The following is a 20000-nucleotide window of genomic DNA, read 5'->3' as shown; positions in this document are numbered from 1 at the left end:
TGCGAACCACTGTGCCCCCGTGCCACGCTCTTTTGCTACAGTGCAGAGTTTAGTAGTGTGAGTTTGGTTCAGGTAATGACTACCCTCTCACACTGCTGTTTTCTCAGGAAGCTAATCATCAGTGCGCTCATCCCTCTAGCCTGTGTTATATCACCAATGCCCCAGGACAGAGACAGGGACTGACCTTTGCAAGTCTCTCGGATTAAACCAAGGTCCTTAGCACCTGTGGTCACTAAAGATCCCCATTGCACTCTACTCCCTCACTTGAGTGCCTTGAAAAGTGCCAGTTATAGTATTATTCTGGGAACATTTATAATACACTGTTACAGGATTCCACTGTTCCCTAAAAGAGATTGCACCATTCACGTCTATAATTTCATCCCAAAACCAAAAAAACATGTCTCAGTGGACATAGAACCTATCCCCAAACAAAATGGTAAATTGACTGCATTTTTATAGCGCTTTTATCCAAAGCGCTTTACAATATTGCCTCTCATTCCCCCATTCATGGACACATTCACACACCGACGGCGGAGTCAGCCATGCAAGGCGACAGCCAGCTCATCGGGAGCAGTTAGGGTTAGGTGCCTTGCTCAGGGACACCTCGACACAAGAGCCGGTTATCGAACTAGCTGCCTTGCGGTTAACAGACAGCCCGCTCTACCTCCTGAGCTACTGTACGTCAACTAACAATATTGGTTGGGTGGTGAAACATAGAATCTTTAAGGAAACCACTGAATACATTGTAATTACTACAGGGAATGGGAAATGGAATGCAGAACTATACATAAATAATTGACACTATTGTCATAGTTTTCAAGATCCTAGATTATTTGGATAACTAGATTCCTTTTGTGTGGAAAAAGGTACATTTAATGGGATTGTTTTCGTGGAAGGGTATCGGAGATCCCATTTTAGCAAGTCTAAGACCCAAGTGATCTCCTCTAATAGTTTGTCCCTGTCCGTCTCCGATCTGTGGATTAACAGTGTTTCAGATTAAACACCATAGCGTCCACCTGAGCTAGGGGTGGTGCGGTCTTGTGTGTGTGTGTGTGTGTGTGTGTGTGTGTGTGTGTGTGTGTGTGTGTGTGTGTGGGGGGGGGGGGGGTTACCTTCTCATCCTCGTTGGTGAAGGCATCTGCACCGATTTTGTTGAGCACTATGACAACCCCCAGAACTTCCTTCTCGGCCATCAGGGGAAACGTCAGCATGTTCTTGGTTTTGTAGTCTGTCTGTCTGTCCACAAAGTCACTAAATTTGGAATTCTGGACCATGATGGGTGCAGAGGGGTGAGAGAAAGGGAATGACAAGGGGATGTTAATTCCAAATTCTCTGTTTTCATGTTGAACCAAATGAGAGAAGTGAAGTCAAGAAGTGTATCAATAATATCAATATATTGATATTATTATTATGAAGTATTATGAAGTAAGTTGGCGCCAATGACAGCAGACAACGTGGATGACCTTGTGAAGAACACTGGTGCCAATATATCTATAATAATCAATTCAAAATTCAAAATATTTTAATATTAATACATGAATGTATCATCTTGAGAGAGCCAGCAACACTTTTCTATTTGACTAGAGAGGCAGAATCTAAATGTATTAGGTCTTACAAATTCATTTAGCTTATATTATGCATAGGCCTAGTCATTTGAAACATTTTCACTATCCAAGATTTGGTATATTAAAGATGATGGGTAAGACCTTGTATACATACCATGTATATTTTATACAGTAAGACAATAAAAATACGTAATTGATGCCAATTGATGCGGTAGAATCAAATTCTATGTAGAATTTCACCTCTCAATGCCACAAACCCAGCAAACATAAATATACACATATTTCACTTTAAAGTGCACATTCATTTCTTTACAAATCTTTCAAATTAATTATGAATACACGCCAGCACACTCAACAGCACCAACTTAAACACACTTCTAGTGTGCGCACACTTCTAGTGTGCGCATGGTGCACATTTCCTCTCCGTGCACCAAAGGCATCAGGCCTACCTTGGTGACATCTGGTACGTTGTGCGGCTTTTTGGTGTGCGCCGTGTGTCCCACAATTCCGATATCTGTGGGGAAAACGATCTCACTCCGGGGATGCACCAAGTTGGTCTCGAACGGAGAAGTCGGCGTGATGTCAAAGAGGTTAGTCGTGAGCTCGGGTATTCCGTTTCGTGAGCGACAAAAGAAAAAGCTGACCCTGTCCGCTTGGATGATGGAGCACACTCTCTGCAGGACCTTGTGCATGGACTGCTCCATGTTCCCCACCTTCTGCATCTCCTGCACCAGCTCAAAGATGACCACCGCCTCCTGGATGGCCGTGATGTCCTTGAACGAGTTGGCATCCTTGGCTTCAACTTTGGAGCCGAAGGCAGCCGTCAGCGCTTGGGCGTTCACCTTCCTGTCAAAGTACTCTTTCGCAAACTGGGGATTGTTTTCCAAGTACTTCTCCACACTATCCTTGTCTGCCATCTTGATATCGTCGGTTTCAAACCCCCCCCTTTGTCCTTGTTGTTTATGGTGTCTTTTTTAATGCAAAAGCATCACCTGCAGCCGAAGGAAATCAACAGCCAGCGTGGGAGAAACCAGTCACGGCGGGAGACCGCTATCGGCCGGCTGCGGGACGCGGGGCTGACCAGCAGGTTCAGTTGGCGCCAGGTTGCATCCTCATCCGTGGTCCCAGAACGAGTCAGGAGGACAGCCGGCAGCGAGCGCCGTCAGGCAGAACGGTGGCTTAGGGGGCTTGACAGGATCAAAGTGGCCGCTAATTACCGTGACGTCACAACATTAAAAGCCTTGCTCTAAGCGTGCTTAGCCCTGCAAATCCTCAACACTGATCATTTTATATCGGGTATATCCTCCCCGTCGGAGACAAAGAGAAAGTGAGAGAGAGAATCTCAGAGGAGGGAAGTGCATTATTTAGGAGTGCTGTTATATGTATCACTTTTATCCCGATTTCTTGCTCAAGGATCCCTTCTGGTAGGCTGCAGACATTGGGGATGATACAGCACCTTTAAAGCCCCTGGCCACTAAAATATCCTGTTGGATAAGACGAGAACAATCAAAATGGTCATTGATTGGTGCCAAGGAGTGCCATAATGAGCATGTGACCCACCAATGTGTCACTAAGCAAGGCATCAACAATGGTTGGCCGCAATTATAAACACACTAAACTGACATCCTAAGCATTTTAAAAAGTGATGCTTGTCTGCCAAATGTGTCCACCCAACGATTTATTAAAAAAAGAATGCAGCATACAAATCCAGTTTCAGTACAGGCGCACTGCAACCATAAATTCAGATTCTCTCCAGGACCAACAGGATGAAAACATCAGCATGAACAAATGGGCTCCAGGATGACATCACCTTCCCAACGAACAAGCCTGCCGTACCCATCTCCTCCTCCTCTCCATGGAAACGGACGGGGCTTAGGGAGGAGGTCAGGGGGTCAGGCTAAACCCAGGCTACAGGTGTGGTACACTACAGGTGTGGTAAACACATGTATGTCCTAACACATATTGTGTGTGCTTCAACCTGCATGAAGTTCCTCCCTGGGAGTCCAATTAAACAGCTCTGGGAGTTCCAAGAAGAAGAAGTGCCCCAAAACAAAGATGGCTGTCTCTATTTTTAGCTGTTAGCTGTTAGCCGTTAGCTGCTGTCCTGTCTGGCTCCCGGGTCAGGGATGATTGGCTTTCCCCTGGCAAGACATCGTGTAGCCTTTCTATTTGCTACCTCTGAGGTGGGAGCTTACGGAAGGGAGTTAAATGTATGTTTATTAGTGTGTGTGTGTGTAAGAGGAGGGACGCGATTAATGAATTAAAGGCTACTACCATTGGCATACAGTGAGTTGATGGTTTTTAATGAGACTGAGAGAGAGAGAGGGAGAGAGAGAGGGAGAGAGAGAGAGAGAGAGAGACAGAGATAGAGATCAACGGTATGGGAGGCAAAGCACAGGGGCTTTGTGAACACACACACAACTTGCATCGGTACACACACATAAAAACTTGCACACACGCAAATTACAGTGGCCAGCAAGAGACAGAGAAATCATCACAGGAACAGTACCTGAAAAGTTTGTGTACACACAGTTCAAAAGTCAAATCTGTTGTTTCTTCACAATTTTGAATAAGAGGTAGAGAAAGAGATAGAAAAAGAGAGAGAACTCATCACAGCCACCGTATTTAAAAAATATTCAACGGTCTGTTACATCCTTAGCATTTTAAAGGAATAGAGAGAGAGGGAGAGAGAGAGAGCGAGAGAGAGAGAGAGAGAGAGAGAGAGAGAGAGCGAGAGAGAGAGCGAGAGAGAGAGAGAGAGAGAGAGAGAGAGAGAGAGAGAGAGAGAGAGAGAGAGAGAAATCAACACAGCAACAGCCAAAAACTTGTGTACACAACTGTATGGGAGGCTGTATAGGACAATATTATTGAAGTGCTTGCACACACACAAAGTTTCAACAAACGTGTGTTGATTAATCTTACTTAACAACAAATGACTTCTTCCAAAGGGAAATTGGCGATAGAATTTGTTTTTGTAATTATTCTGCTGGGCCTCTCTCCTTTGCTCTCCCGCTCTGGAAAACCTTGACATGCTCCGCACACCACACTACCCTGTACAAACAACTGATTCTCTCCATAACCCTTAAATATATCAAGTTGGCTTACACCTTCTGAAATTTTGTTCTGAAACGTTGTGATTTGTATGGCAACTGGGGAGTTTGAGATGGAATTCTACCCTGGTGGTTCTCTATTGGCTGTCAGAGAGTGGATTCTTATTGGCTGCAGCCTCGGTTATGCAAGAGCCCCAGATGTTTTCTGTTCTTCAACAAGGGGCCCCTGAGGCTGTGGCCCCCCCTTAAGGTGTAAATGATGATGTGGGATTGATTAGGGGCCAAAAGCTGGACACCTCTGTGTTTGCAATTCTAAGGACAGCACTAACCAAGCATGAAACACAAACAGTGGAGGAATTAATAATTGTTGTTATTTTTTTAAATATGCAACAAGATGGCTGTGATGTTGCCATGTTGTGCCCAACACCTTTGTAATTTGGGTTAGGGGTCACAGTTCCTCTTCTGTCTGTTTTAAAGTCTCCCAAATATAAAGACTTGTAAAGATGCCCCAACAGGGTTCCTACACTCTGTAACATTCCACCTGGGGGGATAAAGATAAAGCTTGCAGAGTCAGTTACAAATGCATTGTACTACATAAATACAATATAAATCGGCTAGACAGTTATTATGTTGCTAATGATTAGGATCCCCCCTGCTATTATGGGGTGGAGGTGGGGGGGTGGGGGGGGTGGAGAGGTACAGGGTCGTTCTAACAATCCTGATAGTAATCTCTCTGTCTCGCCCTCTCTGTCTCCGTCTGTCTCTCTCTATCTCCTATCTCGCCCTCTGTCTCTGCCTGTCTTGCTCTGTCTCTCGCCATCATGACGACAGACACACATTGAAGGCTCAAACTCCAGGCTATCAATAAATAATGATCAATGATACAACAGTAATCATTTCCATGTACTTTGTGCACTTTTGGTCCATTGTCTCCTGCATTGATTACTCACTGAATAAAAAAATATTTCTCACCCCTCCATTAAAACAGCCAAATAACAGTGGAAAGTTGCATAAACAATGAAATAGGTTATATATAATTTACTACAGTGTCCTTTCTGTTTCCCTGAAAGTGATTTAACTGTTAATATATCCCGACCTCTGAAATGTAGCCCTTGTTTTTGGGGATTTTCAAGCTGCTGTCAGCATTTTGGCTGGTCCAACTGCGTTTTCACAACATTGGACAAAGTAGTCAAGCTATTACACTAGAACCATGAGACTCTACTCTGAAACACAACCTAATCAAAACAGGGTGGTTGGAGCAAAGATGCTGACCGCAGCTCTAAGTTGCAGTTAGAAGCACATTCTGGACTTGTTTTGCAAAGGGATAATTCAAATATACAAATACTATGATTAACATTTTATTTTATCCACACACAAGCTCATGTTAACATCAGCCTGGCTCAGTACAAAAACAAAACCAGGCATGTGGGAGTGTGTGTGTATTTGAATGCGTTTAAGAGTGCAGGGATGTGCAATTTGGTGAGTGCATGTGTGTGATATGCTTATATACAGATTAGAGTAGAGTAGTAAAGAGTAGAATGTCACTCAATTAAATAGTATAGATGGGTCAAATCAAGACTTTCAGTACAAAGCCCACTGTAGATAAACACATACACACACACACACACACACACACACACCTGCATGCACGCACGCACGCACGCACGCACACACACACACACACACACACACACACACACACGCATACGCACACGCACACGCACACACACACACACACACACACACACACACACACACACACACACACACACACACACACACACGAACACACACAAACACAAGCTTGACCAGCCCCCATTGATTAAATCACTTTCACAGGCGGTTATGTGTGTTTGTGTGTGTAGGGGGTGGGGTGGGGTTGTGGTATGTTTGCTGCCCATGAATGCTAAACTCAACAATCAGTAGCTCTAGGGGCCGCAGTCATGTAAATATATGGCTGGCCAGGGGCCGGGCTGGTCAGTAATCTGATCGTCTGACGTATTACATCTGTTCCTTTTCTATCCCTCTTCTATTATTTTGGTTCCATTTTTGGCTTTCTCTCTCCTCACCCTTTTTTCCTCTGTCTCCCCTCTCTCTTCTCCCCCTCTATTTATCTTCTTCGGTTACTTCTCTCTCTCTCTCTCTCCCTCCCTCTGTCTCTTCTCTCTCTCTCTCTCTCTCTCTCTCTCTCTCTCCATTTGTGAGTTGGGGGAGGGGGGGGGTGGATAGATGGGGGGGGGTGATTGGGGGTGTGGAGGGAGATGAGGGAGATCTGGGGGTAGATGGGGGAGGTCTGGGGGTAGATGGGGGAGGTCTGGGGGTAGATAGGGGAGGTCTGTGTACAGAAGGGAGGGTCTGTTATGCAACGGGAGTGGGGCTGCCGTATATAAAGCCAGCAGCAGATCAGACCGCACAGGAGTGATCCCCACCTTTCTTCTTCTAGCTCAAACGTGACAACGAGGTATGCATTGTGTTTGGAATAACCCTCAACCGGTTAGATCGATGTCTTTCAGCATGTATTTACGCAAAAGCCGTTCAGTGTCTTCAAACTTTTTTTCTGGAAACCTTCAGTTGTAAATGCAGAGCCTGGGAAACGTTTCACGCGGACTGTTTTTTTTTTTTAGTTGGGTTTGACGGTAGGACAGTCATAGTTAAGCAATCCAGTGAATTTGTGATTTAATGTGTTCTCTCTCTCTCTCTCTTTTTTTCTCCATTACTTTCCCTCCATTATTTTGGTCCTCTGTGCCCCTTTGTCCTCCCTTCCTTCTCAATCTTCTACCTTCTATTTCATCGCATCCATCTCTCTCTCTCTCTCTCTCGGTCTCTTCTATTTCTCTCTCTGTATCTCTCTCTATCTCCCCGTCTCCATTCCCTCCCTCTCCCCTCCTCTCTCCCTCTCTGTGGTGCAGAATGCTGCGTTGGTTGGTAGCGTTGTGTGCGCTGGCGGTGTGCTGGGCGCAGGACTGTCAGGTGGCCAACGTCCAGGTCATGCCGAACTTTGACCGATCCCGGGTGAGTTCCAACACACATGCTGCAGCAGTGGTTTCCAATCTGTGGCAGCCGAGCCCACATGGTTTCAGACTCGTGCAATGTAGCTATTCAATGGCGGACTTTTGATTATAAAAAACTAAAATAATCATTTTAAAAGGTCTTATAAAAAACATACATATGACATACTGAGGTGTAGCTAAAGAGCTAGGGAGACATCAATACAACAATCTTGGGTCTGAATTTTTACTAGTCTATCTTTTGTCTCTTGACCAGGTGGAGATTATATTGAAACAATATATTGAGGATCTCTTAATTTTGAGTTTGCAGATTAGGAATTAAGGTTTGTAAACATTGATTAAAGATTGAATTGATCGCTTTTTGAGACAGATAGTCAGGCAAACGGACAGACAGGCAGACGGATGGAAATCAGCTGAGACTGACTGGGAATGGGACTTGTAGTTCACCTAACACACCAAAGTTGTTAAATTCGAACTCACACAAACAAAAACATAGCGTTGAAACATGCTAATTATCTTTAAATATTGTTTACGTTTATAGAACATTGGTCAAAAGAAATTGGCTAAGAAATAACTATAAGCTAGATAAGCATTTTCTGTTAATTCAATAACAAATGAAGCATTGTATATCCTATGGATTATTAAGTATTGTATACAACTTTGATAATAAGTAATGTACATTACTTTGATAATAAGTATTGTACATTACTTTGATAGTCTTTGTACGTCTTTTACTAAGACGCAATAATTACCATGAGTTGGCAAAACAAACGGAAATGAACATAATGGCGTCTCTCTCTTTTCGTGACCTTTTTACTCTCCTCTCCTCTGCAGTACGTGGGAACTTGGTACGCCGTGGCCAAGAAGGACCCCGTGGGCCTGTTCCTCCGGGACAACATCGTGGCCACCTTCGCCATTAGGGAGGACGGCACAATGACCGCCAGCGCGGAAGGCCGAGTCATCATCCTCAAGTAGGTTCTTGCTACGGCAGGACGACCATCGAATGGTTTTCATGGTTCATTCGTTAGGGAGTAGTACTGGATAGTTCACCTCTCCTAACATGTTAACCCCCTATTCTACCCTCATGTCCTGTCTGGGATCAATAAAGTACATCTCATCTCAATTATTCATCACTCTAACCCCCATCTCCCAAACTACCTACAACTTCTCCCTGCTACCCCATGTTACCTCTCTCTGCCCTCTCCTGCACCTCCTTACCTCTCTCGCTCCCTGTCCCCCTCCTCCAGTAACTGGGAGCTGTGCGCTAAGATGTTCGCCACCTTCGAGGGCACCCCCGACCCCGCCAAGTTCAAGATGAAGTACTGGGGCGCAGCCACCCACCTCCAGACCGGAGGTAAGAGCATGTTCATAGAGTCTGAGTTAGCTAGCTAACAGATAGAATGTTCTAAAAGATAGTTCTCTGAGTGTCAAGTAGCTAGGAGACTGTTAGCTAGCTAACCGTTAGATCGAAGGTTCTAGAAGATAGTTCTCTGAGTGTCAAGTAGCTAGGAGACCATTAACTAGATGTATGCTCCCCGTACAGATGACTTGCACTGGGTGATCGACACTGATTACGAAAACTACGCCGTCCACTACTCGTGCCGGGAGATCGACTACGACGGCACCTGCCTGGACGGATACTCCTTCATCTTCTCCCGCCACCCCACTGGCCTGCGGGCTGAGGACCAGCGCATCGTGACTCAGAGGAAGACGGAACTCTGTCTGCTTGGCAAATACAGACGCGTCGAGCACAACGGTACGTACAGTCGCAGGCTTTCGATTTGGCAGGCGGCGGAACCATTTTGGCAACTGATACTTAATGGGTTACGACCTAACAGTTATTAAATCTATTTTAATTTAAAAGATATAGGAAATTGTACTCTCAAATTGCTCATCAATTAACTTGCTGATTTCATGATTCATGCAATTCATTAATTATTTAACAACAAGTAGATCTTTGTACGCGTTTCATTGTATTGAATGTGCTTTTTCTGTTTTTTACAGGTTATTGCCAGATAGAACCGCAGGCGTAAAAGTACAAATGAACATATCAATAATATAACATTAAAGACAAAGGGGAGCTATGTCGCTCAGTAGTGGTCAATACTCACAATACTACTGGTTGCGTGTTGATTTCTTTTAACACTTTTCACCAGCAGAAGTAGAACTTTGACCTTCAACATAGGCTTTAAGAACATTATTTCACCCGGAGACTTTCCTCCTTCTGGAATGTCACTTTACACCTCAATAGCGAGACGCGGATCTTAAAGCTCAGACATGGACAGTATATACCTAAAATACTTCTCACCCTTACTTTGTGTAGTGACTTTGTACTTTGTTCTTCTGTAGCAGTTTTGGGTCAGCCGTACTACCTTGTGAAATAAAATATTATCACCAAACTGCTTCATGTTTAATTGGAGTGCCTTCTTACCATTTATTTTTTTTCATTTGAAAATGCCCATGCATTATAAAGGGAGGCCTTCATGGAATAACTCATTAAATCTTGTGGTTTCATTATTTACGGGAGAATGTGGCCTCAAAAATCTAGATATACAAACTCAAAAAGATCGATTCTTTACCATTTAATTTAGAAATATTAGGATAATATCTGGGATAAACCTACAAGCAAGATGACTTGGCAAAGAAAATGTATACAATATTTGTCTTTTGATCAAATGTCGGTTTTCCAATCCATGAACATAAAAATCAGAGTTCATTTATAAGATTTTCAGCTTTATTGCACAGCACAGTATAAAAAACCCAAACCAACCAAAAGCACTGGAGCAAAACAATCCCGACACATAACAGCAAAATATTTAAATATGAATAATAATAAAAAAAAAATGTAGATATGCATGCGTCTCTTAAAGGACAATTCCGGTACACCCCCGTTCTGGTTTGTCTAGGGTGAAATAGAGTTGTTAATACCGAAATTTTGAATATTGGTCCTGTCTCGAGTATTTGGCTAATTTTGAATCGCCCCTGCCTGCTTAACAATGGCTGGCTATGGGCATTCACAAACCTGTCCTTAAAACAACCCTAAACGTTCGTTTTCAGAAATGTGAAACTCATCGAGTGGTTAGTGGTGTTCGTTGATGTTCCTCATCAAGTATCGTAGCGAAATACAGTTTCTTTCATGTTTTATTTGGCATTTTGTAAATAGGCATTTGGTAAATGCAATGGAAACCGGACCGGAAACGGAAAGGGGGGGGGGGTGGTTGTAGTTTTTTCACTCGGTTCTCCGTATCAACAGTAGGGCTAGAACCGAGCGAAAACACTACAACCACCCCCCCTTTCCGTTTCCGGTCCCCGTTTTATTGACAATATGCAGATTTCCAAAATGCTAAATAAAACACGACGGAAACTATTTCGCTACGATACTTGATGAGGAACATCAACAAACACCACTAACCACTCGATGAGTGTCACATTTCACAAAAAACGAAAGTTTAGGGGTGTTTTAAGGACAGGTTTCTACATGCCCATAGCCAGCCATTGTGAAGGAGGCCGGGGCGATTCGAAATTAGCCAAATACTCGAGACAGGACCAATATTAAAAATCTCGGTGTTAACCACTCTAATTCATCCTAAACAAACCAGAAAGGGGGCTCAATGTTCAAAATACCGGAATTGTCCTTCAATTCTAATCTTCCAACAGCCTTTGTTAAAAAAAAAAAAGAGAGCCAGTGCACGACAGCGAGAGAGCCAGTGCACGACAGCAGCCCTAAGGCAGTGATCCCTGGGGTCAGTCTGACCGTGCTTCGGTCTTTCCTGCTTTCTAAATCTACCTTGGTCGCCTTGGCCGAGCCCTCTGGCACCTTAACCTCTTTCCTCTTCCCAAGAGGACTTTCACTAAGCCCCTTCCTGAAATAGTGTAATACACAGATTTAACTCCTGCCAATCTCATTGCAGCCTTAGAGGGCTGGCGGTATGTGAAGTCAAGAGGGCAAAACCACTAGTGTGGCTCTGGGCTTGGGTCACGGCAACAGGACAAGGGGCACCAAGGTTTGCTGAAGAAGCCTGAGCTTGCAGGATTTGTGCTAAAGAAAGCTTTAACAGCAAGGAGAACCTTGTATAAAATTGTTGCAAATAACTACCTGCATATTTTTTTACAAATGGTATACGACGTATAAAGAAAACACTGTTAAAGGCTTTAATATATAACGCCACCCTTCATATTGGACTTGTGGATACAGTAGATGTCTATGGGCTCTAAGCATTGTATTGAAGATAAGTGGAGGAACACTGTTGGACGAGTTAGCTGAAGGTATTTCATGAGTCCTTCATGGAAACTCAACACACCGAATCTAACGATATAAAAGACTCCCATGATGACACAAGCAAAAGATCTTCGGATCAGATTGATACCCTTGATAAGAAAAAAACAATTTAAAAAAAGCAATTAAAAACTTACAAACAAATGATCGACAATTAAAAAAGAAAATTCTATCTTTGGTAAGGACGACCACACTGCAAATACTTAACGCAGAATATTCAACCCAAATAAAATACACTGAAACAAGCATATATATTAATCACAGAGTAGAAACTATATTACATCTCGATGTGATAGTTATGACAGATAAAGACAAAACCAGTGCTTCCAAACTTGAGGAGTATAAATAAACAATAAAAAACACTTCCCTACACAGCCACCCTACCCCCTCACACATTATATACCAATGATATACAATAAGAAAAGTTCAGATCCATGATTTTCCCCTACGGTTAAGAAGTGACAGTTTCTCCAATGCAGTTCATATCCACGATTTCATTGATCCAATGGTTAGCTAGGCAGTGACATTTTCTCTTATTAAGTTAATATCCATGATTTGATCCAATGGTTAGCTAAGCCGTGACAGTTTCTCTAATAAAGTTCGGATCTTTGAAATGATCCAATGGTTAGCTAAGCCGTGACCGTTTCTCTAATAAAGATCAGATCTTTTAAATGATCCAATGGCTAGCTAGGCAGTGACAGTTTCTCTAATAAGGTTCCGATCCATGATTTGATCCAATGGCTAGCTAGGGAGTGACAGTTTCTTTTGTAAACATTGCACCTCTGGACGGTAAGGGAGAAAAGGTGGAGCAGAAGGAGGCTGCAGAACCTGGTAAGGGGGATGGTCTCTGGGGTGTGGGGGATCAGGCCAGGCAGTAGTCGATGTGGGCCAGGAGCTCTCGGTGCTGGCTGGTGGGGTAAGATGCCCGGCACTTGGGGCACTCCAGGAAGCTCTCGTCCAGGAGGTTCCCCACCCTGGACGGGGACACGGCCAGCCGCTCAAACTCCATGGTGTGGTACAGGCTGGGCTCAGAGAACCGCGTGTGGGACGGTTTCTTAGGGAAGAAAAACACGATTTACAATTTCATTTCAAAGAAACTTTCAGGAATCAAAGATTACATTTTTGTGGAATTGTTACAACGATTGTTACGTCGACAGGTGATCTACTGATGGTATTGTGTGTATAAAATTTCATTTTTAATAAACAATCTGTACACTTACAAAGTTCTCAATGCCTCGTTTTATATGTTAAGACCCTTATTATACTACCAAAGAAGTGTTGGGCTACTTTTAGCCTTTTAAATGGTTTAAAATAGTGATTTAGTTTTTACCATAACCACTGCCCCCATTGTTCCAAGTTTATAGCGTTTTGATAGAATCGGCTAAAAACAGCCAACTGAAGATAGCGTCTATATGCGGTTTTTGTGCTTCAAAACGAACGTTTCAACTCCTTATCATACAAAACATATCCGAAATCCATTTTACACCGGAATTACCCTTTAACACTCTACTTCTAATCAATTAAATGAATCATTATCCTGGTAAATAGTTTAAAGTTAGATTGTGCATGAATCTAACAAGCAGCAGTCAATTTTGGCAATCAAATGCCTGAATTCCAGGCTTCCCCAACAGTGAAAACAAGTAACCAAACAAGTAAATAGAAATTAACAATAAGAATACAAAACTGAAAAAGAAAAATTGATGGTCAAATTAAGGTTTAATAAATGTGTTGGGGTAACGCTAGGTGTTCTGGTATGGGCCCTTACAGACTCCAGCCTGGTGATCTGGTCGCGGGCCTTGCGGAGCTCCTTCAGGACCTTTTGGAGCTGGTGCTGCATGCCCTGGCGGTCCAGCTTCTCGTTCTCAAAGTCCTTGGCCGACAGCTGGATCTGAGAGGGTAGTTAGAGGGAGGGAGCAGAGAGGAATCGGCACGTCAGGTCGAGTTTGAATCGCCACTAGGCAAATTCCAGGCTGTACCTTACACACTAGGGTTACCTGCTGCTCTAGCATAGCGAGCCGGCTCTGCTCCTCAGTCTGGCTCAGGATGGACTTCTGCAGCAGATTTACCTTGGAAGAGAAAAACATTCACATTAATCACACATCCTTAACCTCAACACACATCCTCAACACACATCCTCAACCTCAACACATCCTCCACATCAACGCACATCCTCAACAAACATCCTCAACACACATCCTTAACCTCAACACACATCCTTCACCTCAACACACATCCTTCACCTCAACACACATCCTTCACCTCAACACACATCCTCAACATAAACAAACATCCTTCACCTCAACACACACCCTTCACCTCAACACATCCTCAACACACATCCTTAACCTCAACACACATCCTTAACCTCAACACACATCCTTAACCTCAACACACATCCTCAACATACATCATTCACCTCAACACACATCCTCAACACACATCCTTCACCTCAACACACATCCTCAACCCACATCCTCCACCTCAACACACATCCTCCACCTCAACACACATCCTCCACCTCAACACACATCCTCACCTCAACACACATCCTCCACCTCAACACACATCCTCACCTCAACACACATCCTCACCCCAACACACATCCTCACCCCAACACACATCCTCACCCCAACACACATCCTCACCTCAACACACATCCTCAACCTCAACACACATCCTCAACACGTCCTCAACCTCAACACACATCCTCACCTCAACACACATCCTCACCTCAACACACATCCTCAACCTCAACACACATCCTCAACACATCCTCAACACACATCCTTAACCACCTCAACACACATCCTCAACCTCAACACACATCCTTAACCTCAACACACATCCTTAACCTCAACGGACATATTTAAGCTCACACATCCTTAACAGTCATCCCTAACCCTAGGGTTTTACGATGCATGTTACACTCACTAGGATGCCATGTTAATGGGATTAAGTCAATTTGGGAAAATTCAGCCCTTAAAATAGAGTTGGGAACCACTAGGTTAGGGTTAGAGGGTTAGAGTTAATTAACAGAGGTGGTAGGGTAAGGGGGATAAGGAACAGAGGAGGTAAGGTAAGGGGGATAAGGTTAGGGTTGAAGCATGAGGGTGCAGTGTCATGGTTAGAATGTCAGGGGTTTACGTTAGAGGTTACAGCTAGAGGGTTACAGGGGGTTTGTGGGTAGGGATAGAGGGCTGGGGTTCAGGGGGCGCTGGGTAGGGATAGAGGGCTGGGGTTTCAGGGGGCGCTGGGTAGGGATAGAGGGCTGGGGTTCAGGGGGCGCTGGGTAGGGATAGAGGGCTGGGGTTCAGGGGGCGCTGGGTAGGGATAGAGGGCTGGGGTTTAGGGGGCGCTGGGTAGGGATAGAGGGCTGGGGTTTAGGGGGCGCTGGGTAGGGATAGAGGGCTGGGGTTTCAGGGGGCGCTGGGTAGGGATAGAGGGCTGGGGTTCAGGGGGCGCTGGGTAGGGATAGAGGGCTGGGGTTCAGGGGGCGCTGGGTAGGGATAGAGGGCTGGGGTTTAGGGGGCGCTGGGTAGGGATAGAGGGCTGGGGTTTCAGGGGGCGCTGGGTAGGGATAGAGGGCTGGGGTTCAGGGGGCGCTGGGTAGGGATAGAGGGCTGGGGTTCAGGGGGCGCTGGGTAGGGATAGAGGGCTGGGGTTTAGGGGGCGCTGGGTACAGGCAGGCTGCGGTTCCGACCTGGGCCAGCAGGTCGGCAGACCTCTTCCTCTCCTCCTCTAGCCGGGTGTCCATGTCCTCTAGCTCCTCCCTCATCTTGCCCCGCCTCTCCAACGACACCATCCGCTCCTCGCTCACCACCTGCCTGAGGGGCGGGGGACACGGCCGCACATGAGCTCACCGCTCGCTTCACATTATTGGCTTAGTCATGGCTTAGCTTCGTCCCTAGATATTAACAGGAGACCTAGAGGATAGGTCCGGCCACCCCTGGGTAGGTTAGAGATCACAATGTTTGATTGTAGATCATCTACCTGTGGTAGGTCTTTTACCTTTCCAAATGCGATTATTAGGGAATTCCTATTAAAGAATAATGAGAAACAATCCATAAGACGAATTGTGCAAGTAATGAATGGGTCCCGCATGAACATTAATCTAACCTTAGAACAGAGGTTGTTATTGAGTAACACAAACCGGGATCATGCATACTGCTAACGAAATAATTTGTTTTGAAATAATAATGTCATAATCGCCTGTCTTAGCCTTTACGACAAACAAACTTTGATTCATTTCACGACCGAGCTGTGAGATACTTTGCTGTGAAACTGTATTTGGTCAAACTTGCAGAGTACGACGTCTCGATGACGTACACTGAGACGAGGCGGATGGAGGTGAATCAATCAAAAAGTGCTTGATTGTGCGTCGCTGTTTAGTGTAGGTCAAAGCAGGGACAGGGATCACACTAAATCTGTACGATTTAAGACATTTTATTTTGTGCCCGGGGTCAATTTAAAACATTTGAACAGTTACACAGTTGATCCAAAAGGTTTCCGTCCCCTGGCTTATATAAAAAATTAATAATTTACAAAAAGGTGCATTGTTATATGTGCTTGTGTATTATCCCCACCGGGTCCATCTGAAGGTGGTTGCGGGTGCCCTTGTCTGTGTGTGTGCGGTGCTGTGTGTGCACCGGGTCTCCTCCCTACCTGTTGCTGAGGCGCTCGGCCTGCAGCAGCTCCTGGCTGTGCTCCAGCTCCCTGCTCCTCTCCTTGTAGCTCGTCTGCAGCGAGGCCAGCTCCGCTTGGAGACCACATGCCTCCTCCCTCTGTCTGCGGAGCTCCTCGCTCAGGCTGGACGTCTGGCCGCCACCAGAGACACAACAGCCACAGTTTATAACCAATAGCCACTCAAAAGCGCTTTACAATACTGCCTTACATTCACCCATTCATGCACACATTCACACACCGACGGCGGAGTCAGCCGTGCAAGGCGACAGCCAGCTCGTCTGGAGCAGTTAGTGAGGTGTCTTGCTCAGGGGCACCAGGAAACTCTAGCTAGGAGGAGCCGGGGATTGAACCAACAACCTGCCGGTTACCAGCCAACCCGCTATACCTCGTGAGCCACATGCCGCCCTAAACAGGACCCCTAACCATCTTAGTTATTATATTGTTTTTAAGTTATGATTATCGACATTCAATGGGCACAGGATAAACCAGTTGTTAGGTTAGCCGAATGGTTCGGAGTTAGAATGAATGAATGTTTATTGCCATTTGCACAGGTACAAGACAGTACAGGTTCATTGGGATTCTTGTGCGAATCTCCCAGAGTCAGCTTCTTCAATAAAAACAATTATATATATATATATAAATAGGATAGCATTATAACAAGAAAAAAAATAGTAGAAAAATATAAAAATAAGAAAGATTGACAATATTTGCGGCCTGACCGGCAGGCATCCATCCATGGGGGAGATACCCTAAAGTCTAACTGCTTATTAATAAAAGGTTACAAGAAGAACATACCATCTGCCGTGTACACATGCCTCAAGTTTGAACACAGATGCAGTCAAACTTTTAAGTTCTCCCAGCTGACCCTGAATGGTTCTTCTCCACTCACCTGTTCTTTGTGTTGCTGGAGTTCCAAATGAGCCCTGGAGGCGGCCTCCCTCTGGGCCTCCAGGCCCTTCTGGAGCCCCTGCACCAGCTGGTCTGAGTGGGTCTGCACTTCTGGAAGTACTGCTGCCACCTTGGGGGCTGGGAGTACAGGTCCAGTCAGTTCTTATTACAACAGCACTTATTAACAGTTAAAGAGTCTCACAGTAGCTTCTTATCCCAAATTATACCAGACCGCTAACTCTACAGGGCAAGGACATAAACATAGGACAATGGTAGCAAAAGGAAGGAACAGTTGTACCAAAATTCGAAGGATTATGACTGTGATGCCCCCTAGTTGTCAGCAAAATACTAAATGTCAATCAAGGGTTATGATCCTGGTCGGTTGTTTGATAATCATTTCTTCCAAACATAAAGTAAGATGGCAAATACTGTGTATTCACCAGAAATGGAACTGTCCAGTATTTTTAGGTTTTAGCCAACCTTTAACAACCACTAATAAATAGGCTACCCGCCCATCTTTAAAATCAACATCTTTAGTCCGGAGCACTAATACGCCCTGGGTCTCTGAAGGAAACCAAGAGCAAGGAAACTTCACAAATGAATGAGGAGAAGTCAAGTCTTTGAACTGAAGGTTCCCTATCAAATGCTGATCTGCAACCGCAAGCAGGGCCGACTGCCAACTTCTGAAACTTTCAAGTTCAACAAGGAACTTTTCAACCATACTGCCTTTTCTTTTCATTTTTTTCTGGATGACAACCGATCCTGTCTTCCTGACAGAACAAAGACGTAGGCTGTAGGATAATGAAGTCTCAATCTGTGAGCGCCTAGACAATGAAACCTTTCCTTTCTCAAACTCTGACTGACAGAACATGACTCAAGAGCTAGAAACTTGTAGTATATTCTGGGTTTCTCTGCATTTCAATATACCAGAGCAACACCTTTCGCTGTGATGTTACCCTGCCCAATAGCTTTTCACTAGATTTGATGTAGTTCCTGTTACATCGTGTTGTAACTATAAGGTTCTGGGCCCCTCTCCCCACACCCATCCCATCACCTTCTGGGCTAGCCTGGCTGGTTTGGGCCAGCTGCTGCTCCAGCTCCACGGTGCGGGCCAGCACAGAGCGGACGTAGGCCTCTCTCTGGTGGTCGTACGCCAGCCACTGTTGGTTCTTCTCCAGAGCCTGAAGTACAGACGCAGGCCGACGGACACAGGCACACACGCAACATCACTAGTGGATTGTGGATGCATCATGTAGTGTAGAGGAAGGGGGGCAGAGGGATGAGTATGGGAACAAATGAGAGATGAAAGCCCCATCAACAGTCTGACTTACGTCTCTGAGTTGATCGTTGACGACAGCCAGGTCTCCAGAGGGAGCAGCACCAATCTGATCAGAAATATAAGATCAAGTTAGAAAGGGACTAGTGAAGGGCCACTCCAGGGCTTTCCCTAGCTGTATTACTACTTGTTCTAAATGTCAACAGCAAGACTATTAAGCTGACACAAAATGGTTGGAGGGGAGTATAATTTGTCTCAGTCAGGAAGACAATCAAGACTAATTGTCTTGAACTTTTTTTTCTACTAACATCATGAACTTTTCAACGTATGCCAGCAGATGGATTTCAACAACGCAGCATAGGCGTAAGCCTTCTGATGGCTTCAGACAACGCAGGGGGAGAGAGAGGGAGGAAGCTGTGTTGAGTGAAAGACATGAGGGGGAGGATAGGCTTCTTCATAGAGAGATCAGTTAAAGGTTTAGGCTAGAAGCCCCCAACCAGTAATCTGGTCACACACTACCATCTAGTGGACGTTACCTCCATAACCGACCCCGCAGTAGGTTTCCAAACATTTGAACTAACAGTAGCATTAATAGTATTGATTTGACTAATTCACACCGTTCACATCTTCCTGTTTAATTTGCAACAGAAACATGAAAATTAAAATAAGAAATTAGTACCAGGCATGATGATAATGAATAGGATACGTAGGGCAAAACCACTGCCTTCATTTTCTTTTACTTGAGCACTGTTGAAAGACATTTCTTCCAACAGGTTTTGAGTGAGCCAACTGCACTCCGCCTCCATACCATGTACCCTAGCCCCGCCCCTAGCTCCTCACATGTCCCTCAGCCCCTCCCCCAAGCCCCTCCCGGTTGGGCGGCATGTGGCTCAGGAGGTAGAGCGTGTTGGCTGATAACCTGAAGGTTGCTAGTTCAATCCCCGGCTCCTCCTAGCGTGAAAGGTCGGGGTCATCCACAGCAAGACACCTCACCCTCACTGCTCCTGATGAGCTGGCTTGCGCCTTGCATGGTTGACCGCCGTCGGTGTGTGAATAAACAGGCGAATAGGTGCGGCGGTATTGTAAAGCGCCATGAGTGGCCAGTGGTTAAAAGAGCGCTGTATAAAGATGCAGTCCGTTGACCTCTCACCTGTGCAGTCTGTGCCTCCAGGGACCGGCAGCGGGCCGCAGTGGCGGCCAAACTCTTCCTCAGGCCATCCGCCTCCTCCACCAGGCTCTGGAAGGCGCGGTCTC

General features: G+C 45.2%; 3 protein-coding genes across 3 annotated transcripts in view; 1 reads left to right on the top strand and 2 right to left on the bottom strand.

Annotated features, from left to right (window-relative positions):
- The window catches only part of pde6c (phosphodiesterase 6C, cGMP-specific, cone, alpha prime), a 15768-nt gene extending 13032 nt beyond the window's left edge, over nt 1–2736 (bottom strand). The window contains exons 1-2 of the mRNA XM_060036097.1: nt 2015–2736; nt 1113–1265 (exon numbers count right to left, since the gene is read on the bottom strand). Coding sequence (XP_059892080.1) covers nt 1113–1265; nt 2015–2482 — 621 coding nt within the window. The 5' untranslated portion in view covers nt 2483–2736. The remainder of the gene's footprint in view (nt 1–1112; nt 1266–2014) is intronic.
- Nucleotides 2737–6919: 4183 nt separating this feature from the next.
- On the top strand, nt 6920–10022 carry rbp4 (retinol binding protein 4, plasma). The gene is made up of 6 exons (XM_060036267.1): nt 6920–7076; nt 7525–7627; nt 8458–8594; nt 8871–8977; nt 9167–9379; nt 9628–10022. The coding sequence occupies exons 2-6, from the start codon at nt 7526–7528 to the stop codon at nt 9654–9656; spliced, it is 588 nt and encodes a 195-aa protein (XP_059892250.1). The 5' UTR covers nt 6920–7076; nt 7525; the 3' UTR covers nt 9657–10022.
- Nucleotides 10023–10335: 313 nt separating this feature from the next.
- cep55l (centrosomal protein 55 like) overlaps nt 10336–20000 on the bottom strand; it is an 18228-nt gene continuing 8563 nt past the window's right edge. The window contains exons 2-10 of the mRNA XM_060037284.1: nt 19897–19997; nt 18802–18855; nt 18525–18651; nt 17472–17608; nt 16562–16713; nt 15600–15723; nt 13894–13965; nt 13665–13787; nt 10336–12953 (exon numbers count right to left, since the gene is read on the bottom strand). Coding sequence (XP_059893267.1) covers nt 12762–12953; nt 13665–13787; nt 13894–13965; nt 15600–15723; nt 16562–16713; nt 17472–17608; nt 18525–18651; nt 18802–18855; nt 19897–19997 — 1082 coding nt within the window. The 3' untranslated portion in view covers nt 10336–12761. The remainder of the gene's footprint in view (nt 12954–13664; nt 13788–13893; nt 13966–15599; nt 15724–16561; nt 16714–17471; nt 17609–18524; nt 18652–18801; nt 18856–19896; nt 19998–20000) is intronic.

This window comes from Gadus macrocephalus, chromosome 18 (genome assembly GCF_031168955.1).
Source record: "Gadus macrocephalus chromosome 18, ASM3116895v1".
Classification (NCBI taxonomy): domain Eukaryota; kingdom Metazoa; phylum Chordata; class Actinopteri; order Gadiformes; family Gadidae; genus Gadus; species Gadus macrocephalus.
The sequence above is the reverse complement of the archived record's forward strand: the minus strand, read 5'-3'. Positions and strand labels throughout refer to the sequence as shown.